This window comes from Octopus bimaculoides, chromosome Z (assembly GCF_046866305.1).
Source record: "Octopus bimaculoides isolate indiv1 chromosome Z, ASM4686630v1, whole genome shotgun sequence".
Classification (NCBI taxonomy): domain Eukaryota; kingdom Metazoa; phylum Mollusca; class Cephalopoda; order Octopoda; family Octopodidae; genus Octopus; species Octopus bimaculoides.
This window is the reverse complement of record NC_142944.1, coordinates 33,014,965-33,026,430: the sequence shown is the minus strand read 5'-3', so window position 1 is coordinate 33,026,430 and position 11,466 is coordinate 33,014,965. Positions and strand designations below refer to the sequence as shown.

General features: G+C 37.4%; 1 protein-coding gene across 1 annotated transcript in view; it reads left to right on the top strand.

The window, feature by feature from the left end:
- LOC106877203 (uncharacterized) overlaps nucleotides 1-11,466 on the top strand; it is a 100,219-nt gene that overhangs the window by 63,684 nt on the left and 25,069 nt on the right. Inside the window, exon 4 of the mRNA XM_089365160.1 lies at nucleotides 10,833-10,930. Coding sequence (XP_089221286.1) covers nucleotides 10,833-10,930 — 98 coding nt within the window. The remainder of the gene's footprint in view (nucleotides 1-10,832; nucleotides 10,931-11,466) is intronic.

Sequence of the window (11,466 nt, the reverse complement as noted above, 5' to 3'; positions counted from 1 at the left end):
ATGCAAAAGAAAGGAGTGGTGGTCATGGTAATAGGGTTGGGATGGTTTAGTTACATAGAACTATATTTATGTAATACTAGCAGAAATACCCGGCGTTGCCCGGGTTAAAGAGAATAATGAAATCTAAAAACACCGTCTAGACTACGCATCATCTTTATATATAGAGATGTATATACACACATGCACCCAAACACACGTATATATATGTATATCAATATAAATATATGAAAGTCAATGAAGTTTCGTAAAAGAAGGTGATCATGTACATACTTTCTTGCTGTTGTGATTATAACACCTCATTGTAAACTATGTTCCTTGTTTTCCCTTGTGGAGCATATACAAATAGGTTTTTTTGTTGCTGCCCACTCTTGAGCAGCCAACATACAGTTGTCCATGTGAGAAGCAGGGCTCTTCCAAGAGAAGACCAGCTACAGACAGTGTTTGACCCTGATATTTGTTTATGGACATGGCAAAAGTCACACGAAGGGGGAATTGTAGTCTTCTGAATGTAAAAGGAATGTCTGCTCCTGATGGAGTAAGAGGAATTCTTGGAATAAAGACATCATCCCCTTTTGCACATCCAGAAAGAATGGTAGCCTCGATAACGTGTGACATCATTTTCTAAATAATGCTCATCTGTTATGTTCGGGTTAAAATTTCATCAACATCAAAAATATATGAATTTTCATGGGAGTTATGGCCGTTATGCAAAGAATATAATTTCCAAATTTCATAAAGATCCATTCAGTACTTTTGACGTAGTTTTGGATAAGAAAACAAATGACTAATGTGTGTGTTTGTGTGCATGTGTATGTGTGTGTGATGGGTGTATATATGTATAGATATCTGTATGCATGTATATATGTATATATGTGTACATATTACATGTACATCTATATATATATATATATATATATATATATATATATATATACATCTACACATATGTATACATATACATGTATGTATAGATCTATATATATATATATATACATATACGTGTACATCTATATGTATACATATACATCTCTCTCTCTTTCTCTCTCTCTCTCTCTCTCTTTCTCTTTCTCTCTCTCTCTCTCTCTCTGAAAGTATCTGTCATTACAGTATCGAAATGGTGTACATATACATGTATATGTATACATATACATCTCTCTCTCTCTCTCTTTCTGTCTCTCTCTTTCTCTCTTTCTCTCTCTGTGAAAGTATCTGTCACTACAGTATCGAAATGTGATTGTTTCAGTTAGTGGAATAGTTTCATTTTTAAAGTGAAAGTATTTGACATGAGTGTTTTTGTTTCACTTTTGACACGTAATACTTAAATAGTGGAGGAGATATTATGTTGCCGTGTGCTCGAACACTGCAAGAAGTTAATAATTTTTTTGACTAAAACACAACTGGAACCCTAAGTAAGGCATGTGTAAAATTTGAATGAAATTGGTTGCGTAGTTCTCGAGTTTTAGGGATTCACACACACAGACAGACAGACACACATTCTCATTTTTATATATATAGATACTCTTGTCCTTATATAAAACAGAATGGTGTGATTTGAGGGAAACTTAGTTGCTGTTTCTAATGGTCCTAACCACTTTATATATTATGTGTATATATATATTATATGTGTATATATGTATATTATATTTATTATATATATGTGTATATACATATTGTACATTATATATGTGTATATGTTATATTTATTATATATATGTGTATGTATATATTATATATTTATATATTATGTGTGTATACACAAACACACACATGCTGAGACCCCCTTCGGTCATGACTGACCATGGGATTGCACCTAGAAAGTTACCCTCCGAGGCACAAGTCCGGGCAAAGTTGTTTTTATGGAAGACCAGCAGTCGCCCATGCATACCAGCCTCCCCTCTCCATGCCACTGATGTTATCCAGGAGAAAGGCAAATGCTGATACAGCTTGACACCTGTGACATCGCAACTCATTTCTACAGCTGAGTGAACCGGAGCAACGTGAAATGAAGTGTCTTGCTCAAGAACACAACACGCAGCCCAGTCCGGGATTCGAACCCGCAACCTCATGATTGTAAGCTCGATGCTCTAACCACTGAGCCATGTGCCTACACAAACACACACACACAGGCTCCCTTGATTGTGGTGTTAGTGGTGGTGGTGGTGCTGCTGCTGTATGGCTATAAGTATTTGGAAATAATTTTACTGTAAATGTGAAGTTATTTGTAAATATGATACACTATCATTGACCTAAATTGGAATGACCTCTGTGAGGGAGTTGGGTGAAATTAAATGCTTCTCACTACACATTCTTTCTCTCTTTCTCTTCTTTCTTACTCCTTTTTGCTATCCTTTCTCTTTCTTTCATTCTCTCTTTCCCCACTCACACGTATATCCTATGATGTGTTGAAACTAGGGTTGGGTGATAATTTAAATCTTTTTTAGTAAGGTGATAAAAAGCACATTTATCTTGGCTGTTTAGCAAGGATATCTAATCTACTTCAGTTTCTTTATTTTATTTTCTGCCTTTTTTTTTTTTTATTTTCCTTCAACTTAGTAGTGTGTTAGGGTGGTGTTGATAGTATTCTACCCTGGGGGGAAGCATACTGCTGGAAAGTACTCTAGAAATTCTATATGATTCAGAATTGCAACACTAGCCTGTAATGGACTTGGAACATTGGAACAAAATAAAAAATACATATTAAAATATAGAATCTCTAAAAGAAAATATGTTCTGTAGATTAAAATAAATGTGACTTGGTGAATATTGTGTGTGGTGTTTGTGTGTTTAATTTGGTTCTTCTCGAAATTCTTTGAAAACAACCCAACTTGCTAACTTTTGGGTTGTTGTTGCTGTAATTGTCTTTTAACCCCAGGATAATCTATGACTAAAGGTATTCTAACAATGATCATGCCATCCTTTTAGAGTTATCCAATGCATTCTTCCTTTTTAACTCTTTTGTTATATTTCTGTTGAAGTACACTTCTTTTGTGTCAATAAATTTTGGAAATACTGAAGAATTTATTAAAATAACTTTGTTATTATTAAGCTGTTGTTTGGAACATAAATTAATATGGAACTTGTATGGAAGGTTTCAATTCAGATTATGTTGAAACAGGAATTTGGGTTGATAATTAGAATGTCTTATTTGACATGTGGCTGTTCAATTTAATCTTGCTTAGAGATTGATGTCTTCTTAATCAATTCAAGAAATGGTATTCTACAAATGAGGTGGAACATACAATTTCTTGTAATCCAGACCGTCTCATGGTCCTAGCAGCAGATAAAAGGGAAAAGGCATTGGCCCAGAAGATGACAAGGGAGATATACTGGAACAGCCACCCTGACTCACCGGGCTCGCACCTGCAGATCGCTATCTCCACCCTGATAGTGGTCAGCAAAGATATGGTCTGGCAGCTGAGAACACTGGAGGTCTCCATTACAACAGGCTCAACTAATCCAAACTTAGTTTAATCCTTTGGAAACCAACCCTCTGAAATTTCTCCTGGTTCTGTGATACAAGCTTTTTGTTTTAAAGTGGTGTAAATTAAAATCTTCCATTAAGATTTCGTGTTAATTTCTGTTCCAAATATCAGCTTCAAAGCAGCTCCATTATTTTACTAAATTCATTATTTTCAAAATACATTAAAACAATTACTAAGTACTTCAATGACTTTTTTCACTCATTGAACTGCAGTGATGCGGAGGCATGAAGGATTTAATCAAACAAATTGACTCCAGTACTATTCTATTGGTCTTTTGCCAAACTACTAAGTTATGGGGATGTAAACAAACCAACACCGGTTGTCAAGCAGTAGGGGTAGGGTACAAACACAAACTAGCACAAAGGTACGAACACATAGATATGATGGGCTTCCACACAGTTTCCATCTACCAAATTCACTCAGAAAAGCATTGATCAGTCCAGGGATATAGTAGACTAGTGCTGTGCAAGGGAACCGAACACAAAATCATATGGTTGCAAAGTGAGCTTACTGCTGTACTTGTTCCTTTGCATAGGGTATGCTTAAGTATTAAAATTATTATAAGAGATTCAAAATATCCTCTTGGATATTTTGTTGTACTAAGGCTGGTAAGTTCAGTTTTTCCATTATTGAAACCCATCTTCACAGCCTTGTTAATGGTTGTAATTGTCCCCTCTCATGTCTGTTGCCAATATACTTAATGTTACTTGGTTCAGTTTTCACTTAGTTACTAATAAGCAATATCCATTTATAACTAAGACCATTATATATTGACTTTTTTTTTTTTTTTTTGTAAACTGCAATTTGGAAGCTCAAATCCGCCCCCTCCTGCTGGAAAATGGAGAAGAGAATTCAGGGGATACCACTCCGGAGTATTTTTTTTTGCCTCTACAAGAGTGATATCCTAAAAATTCAGAATGCTAGAGATAATTCTTTACAATCAATAACCTCATTTATTAGGTGATACACACTCACAGTTGCACACACACACACACACACACACACACACAGTCACACTTACATATGGCCACACTCACATTTGTGTATCCACATGCTTACACACTCATATCACTCTCACACATATTCTCTTGCACTCACAAACACTTTCACATTCACTCTGTCAGTTTCTGACACTCACCCACTCTCACACTCACCCACTCTCACACTCACCCACTCTCACACTCACCCACTCTCACACTCACCCACTCTCACACTCACCCACTCTCACTTTCTTTCTCTAACGCACACGCGCATTCTATCTAACATGCACACGCGCATTCTCTCTAACACGCACACACATTCTCTCTCTAATACACACACACACACACACACATTCTCTAATACACACACACACACACACACACACATTCTCTCTCTAATACACACACACATTCTCTCTCTAATATACACACACACATATTCTCTCTAATACACACACACATTCTCTCTCTCTCTAACACACACACACAGATTCTCTCTCTGTAATACACACACACACACACACACACACACACACACACACACACACACATTTTCTCTCTCTCTCTCTAATACACACGTTTTCTCTCTCTAATACGCATACACACACACACATTTTCTCTCTCTAATACACACATACACATCATGCTATTTTATCAATTTCTCTGTTGCTGCTACACATCCAAATTAGGTGCCAATCTTTGCTCCTTGTTCCTTTTTTTTTTTTACTTAGAATCCTCTTATGGTGTGGTCTTTAATCTAATTACTTTACCATTTGCTGCACCTGATTTGGAATCTTTTGGATGATGCTGTGAAAGGTAGAATGAACTAGTGTGTGTGTGTTGAAGAGGAGAGGAGGTAACAAAGGATATGGTGAGGAGGGGGAAATAAGTGTGTGTGTGTGTGCGTGCGTGCGCGCGCGCGATATTAAAGACCAGTTATATTTGTTGATTTCCAGTTGGAATATGATTCCCATGGGACAATATCACATTCCAACTTTGCAAATTGACGGAGAATATTGAAATTCTTCAGGGGTACTTTTATTTCTTTATATATCTAGTTCAGATTTGTCTTTTAGCAAGTTTAAAATAACACATACACATAAACATCCATCTGCACACACACACATCCAACTGTATATACACAAGAACATTCAGCTGTACACACAGCTGTTCTCTCTAAGAATGGCTCTCTCTCTCTCTCTCTCTCTCCCTCTCCTCTCTCTCTCTATCTCTCTCTCTCTCTCTCTCTCTCTCTCTCTCTCTCTCTCTAAAAGGCACACACATACAAGCACATGTACACACTCCTTGTCTACCCTACATGAGATTGATGTGTTCCGTAGGTAGAGGTGGTTAAAAATGGAGATTCTTCATGTCCTCAACATTCTGGGATGTTTCTTTTACTCAATCCAAAACTCGTCAGAATTGCACGGAGTGTATTGCAGCAACTTTGCAATAAGTCATTCATAACATGTTGATTAGATTTAGCCAATTTTACAAACCTTTCCAACAAACACCATTATTTCCAGGAATTGTACACCCATCCAGTTATTATATGATTTCATCTTCGGGGTGAGCTAGCAGAATCATGAGCATGCCAGACAAAATGCTTAGTGGTATTTTTGTCTGTCTTTATGTTCTTAGTTCAAATGCTGCTGGGCTCAACTTTGCTTTTCATTCTGTTGGAGTCAATGAAATAAGTGCCAGTTGAGGACTAGGATTGATGTAATCAACTAGTCTCCTCTTTTGAAATTTCAGGCCTTGTACCTATAATACAGAGGATTATACAATTCCATTTTCCAGAAGATGTTTGAAGAACAGTGCTAGATACAAAATAAATGTGTGTCCAAGGGTCTAGGGCAGTGGTTTATAACCCTTTTATTTAAATGAGTTTTCTCACGGACCCCCTTTTAATATGTTTATCTTTATATACATATTTTGAATTTAGTTCACAGACCTCCAATACTACTTTTGCAAACCACCAGGGGTCTGCAGACCCCAGGTTGGGAACCACTGGTCTAGTGAATTGAGTATTGGATTTGTATGATCTTGAGGTTGTTATTTCAATTCCCAGGTCAGATAGTGCATTATATTCTTGAGCAAAACACTTCATTTCGCATTACCCTAGTACACTCACCTGGAAAAAATTACCAAAACAGTTGGTGATTAACCCTATGATGCACTGAAATGAACTATTTAGGAGGAAAGTCTTGCACATTCTTTCATTCATATATGATGGAAACTAGAATAAACTTTGGTTTAATGAGCCTGTAGATTCGTGATTGATTTAAGAGCTATGTTAAATACATCAAGAGTACTTTTAAATCTGGTTTGGAGAGCAGTATTTGCCATGTCAGATTACAAGTTATCCCGTTTGACTGGCAGCATTAGATATATTTGAGGACTATCAACCCAATTCTGTACATGGTAGTAATCCATACTTAATTTGAAGTGGTTTATTGTTAGCTTAACATTGAATCTTTCTAAGTTGTAGCACAACCTTCAGTTTGCAGTGGCTGGTGTTAGGAAGGGCATCTAGCTGTAGAGACCATGCCAAAGCCAACATTGGAACTCAGTGCAACCCTATGGCTTGTTGGTTCCTGCTGTTCCTTCCCAACCCCAGTCAGCATGAAAACATTAAATGATATGACTTGAAGTTGCCATTACTACTTGAAAAAACTCACATGTTCCACCCTCTTAATAAAGAAGAGTATGCATAATGCCAGATAGTGACTCCTTAAGAAGACAATATGTTCATTGTTGGCATACCTTTAGCCATGGGTCCACTAGATTAGGGCTGGCCTGGGGTTAAAGAACAAACACATGCATATTCACTTGTGGCCTCACAAGCATGCACACTGACACACAGTCACTCCTCTTTGTTTCTTCCTTTCTTTCTACCACTCTTTCTCTCTTTTGCCCCCACCTCCTCCATTTGTCTTTGTATTTCACACTTTTCCACCACATCTCTCTCTCCCTCCTCTCTCCCTCTTTCTATCTGTTCTCTTTCTCTTTCTCCCTCTCTCTCCCCACAGTTCTGCCACTACTATCATCCAACAAACACTCTTGTGTATGAATATTCTATATCCATGTATGTATTGTGAGATTACACATATGCATGCACCACATGTACACACCCACATGTACACACCCACACCCACATGTACACACCTACACCCACATGTACACACCTACACACACATGTACACACCCACACACACATGTACACACCCACACACACATGTACACACCCACACACACATGTACACACCCACACACACATGTACACACCCACACACACATGTACACACCCACACACACATGTACACACCCACACACACATGTGCACACCCACACACACATGTGCACACTCACACACACATGTGCACACTCACACACACATGTGCACACTCACACACACATGTGCACACTCACACACACATGTGCACACTCACATACACACGTGTGCACACTCATGCACACGTGCACACACACACACACACAGGCACACACACACACACATGTGCATACTCACACACACATGGAGAAAGTCATACAATTTGACAATGATAAAGACTCTCTTTAGGGTCTTTTTTTTTTTTTTATAAATTGTCATTATCGGAAGAAAATCTATTTTATTTCTTGTTTTAAGTACCGTCACTGAATGGTTTGTTGTCTTGTTGAGAAACGAAGATTCCATTTATGTCAGCCTGCAGACATGATTATTTTTTTTTTACTCTCTATTTATGAACAAAGAACCAAAATTGCAAAACCAACAGTCTGCCATCGCCACCACCACCACCATCATCATCATCATCATCATCATCATCATCATCGTCATCCTCATTGAAGGTGGCGAGCTAGCAGAATCATAAGCACACCAGAAAAAATGCTTAGAGGCATTTTGTTCTGAGCTCAGATCCTGCCAAGGTTGACTTTACCCTTCATCCTTTCAGGGTCGATAAAATAAGTACCAGTTGAACACTGGGATCAGTGTAATTCACTTATCTTTGCCCCTGAAGTTGCTGGCCTTGTGTCAAAATTTGAAACCATTACTACTACTACTACTACTACTACTACTATGACCAGTGTTGCTATTATCATTATTATTTAATTAAAAACAAGAGTTCTTTGTTAATTTACCATGTAATATTTGCCTGAATCTTGAGTTCTACAAGCTTTACCTGTTCTGGTATTATAGGACTCTTGTTAGTTCCAATGCAGGATCTGAATGTGTAGACCTATGAACAAGTGTGTGTGTGTGTGTGTGTGTGTGTGTGTGTACATAAACATATACTCTGTTGGATGTGCAATGTCAGTTTACATGTGCAATAGAGCGCTAGTGTATTGAGGGAAAAGCTAGGCATAACAGGAAATAAATGCAGTGTACAAGAGTGAAGATTGCACTAGTTGGTCAAAACAGATAACTGGAATCTGGTGCCGCTTGCCAGCTCTAGCCAAACCGACCCACACATGCCAGCATAGGAAACATCTTAAATGATGTTTATCACGCACAGTCATCATTATCATCATTTAATGCTGGCATAGGTCAGATGGTTTGACAGGAGCTGGATAAAGCAGAGGATTATGTCAGACTCCACTGTTAGGTATCTAGCCATAGAAACCATGCCAAAACTTTTAGGAAAGGTATCTAGCCCAGTTTACAGTGTGTACTGGGTGCTTTTTTTATGAGGTTACCAAATAACTTGCAAGACAAAGACTTCTCAACTGAAGTGGGGAATTGTATTGAGGGAAGTGGCTTTGTGCCAGGTGATGAGAGGGACAGAAATTGCTGTCTCTGACAATGAGGGGGATACAGGGCTACACCATTTGGAAAAGGAGAAAAAGGTAGCAAGAGAGAGAGAAAGGGGGGGGGGGGAAGTGATGGTAAAGATGTACTCTTAAGTTACAGGGAAGTGTATATAAATGATGCAGTAGAGGATTGGATCATGTGAGTGGGCAGGTAAGTTCACAAGAATGTGAAAGGAATGTGGGAGATGGAGGGGAGGGGAATGCAGTAAATGTGGGTGTATACAGGTATTTTTTGTAACCTCGATTTTCAAAACCTCATGTTTACAAATTGTAAATGCAAAATGGAAAAATTGGTTACCATGGCAAAGAGTGTCACTGTTTGTCTGGCAGCACCTGTTACCTCGAGTGATCACTTGCAACTGCTTTGTGAATTTGAAGAAACTTTTCCTCACCAATTAGATTTGATTGAAGAAGAAGGCTTTATACCGTCTCAAGTATTTAATGTGGATGAGACAGCCCTATTTTGGAAATGAATGCCTTCAAAGACTTTTATTGAGAAAGCAAAATCTTGAATACCAGGATTCAATGCTGCAAAAGATAGGATGACGTTGCTTCTGGGAGGAAATAGTGAAAGAGACTGCAAATTCAAGGCCATGCTTATTTATCGATCTGAAAACCCCTGTGCTTTAAAAGGAATTGATAAGACAAAACTTCCTGTAATCTGGAAGCATAACAATAGACCTTGGGTGACAGAAACTAAATTTGAAGATTGGTTTCCTAATCACTTAAAATATTGTAAGGATAAGAAAATCCTTTTCAAGGTTCTTTTGATAATGGATAATACCCCCAGTCTTGCTGCATTTTTGAAGCATCGCCATCAAAATATTAATGTTGTTTTTTTTTACCTCACAATACAACTTCTTTATTGCAGTCTATGGATCAAGAAGCTTTTTCATCATTTAAATCTTACTGTCTCCGTTTCACTTTTGAAAGACTCATCAAAGCTCCGATGGATGTGTAATGTCAGTATGCATACCAGACAGCATTTGAAAATAAGATAACTTACAATTCTGTTACACCATTTGATATTGGAAGTAATGGCTTTCAAATATAATAAGGGTTGGACAGCATGGAAGCTCAAATAGAAGTAACATCAAATATTACTTGATAGGCATTTCATTATTGGATGATAAGCAGCATTTAGAATGTTGTTTCATCTAATAGTGTGCTGAAAGATTAAAGAATATACAAGATTTATACAACATATTTCTGGATCATGCATCTAAGGGAGATAATTTGCTTATCTGTCTCAAAACATTCTTCAACAGAAAGACATGAAGCGGATATAACAGTGAAATTATAAGTGTTATAATAATTAGACCTGTCTTGTCTCTAGAACTGAAAGGGAAAATGCAAGAAATTAAATTAATATTCACAATTCATAAGTAAAAACCTATTTGCAAACTGTGGTCTATCTGTACCAATTTCTCTGTTCTTGGAGTTAGCAAAATAATCACTTGTTGTCTACAAAATATTGTGGATATAGTTAGAAAAACCAGATATCCTATTAATTCTGAGTCAAACATTTATTTTGATTTATTGTTGTTGTTGTATTCTTCAGGTGGTATGCAGCGAAGTATTGTTGGAGTTGCAGGTGATAGTGCTGGTGGAAACATTGCTGCAGCTGTTTGTCATGAAGTCCCAGGAATAGCTTTTCAGGTAAACAATCATAATTGCAACTTGGCCTTTCTTTTCTCCACCTCCATCCATTATTGTGATTATCCAGTTGTAGTCAAGTGCATTTGTCATTTCCCTTATTGTTTTCATCATCATTGCCTTCATTGTTGTCGTTCACTTTTCCGTATATGAGTCAAATAGAATCTGTTAAAACAGATTTTCTATTGCTGGATACCTTTTCTATTACCAAGCCTCACCTGTTTCCAGGCAAGGTAATATTTCTCCATGATCAGATATGTTTTACAGAGAAAACTGGATACAAATGACATCACTTGTTTTATGATGATGGTGATTGTCCTGATATCACTTAGTTTAAACAAACACACACGGAATGGCAGAATTGTTAATTATTAATTCTATTATTAATTGACGATTCTCTGCCCTTATTCTTGTATATTTATATTTGATATCTCTAAGTTGGATGGCTAAACCGTAATCCAGTTTCGACACGGAACTTTTTTTCATACGGGACTATTTGTGACGCACATGGAATAGATTTCTTTGAGGTGAGGTGCCTG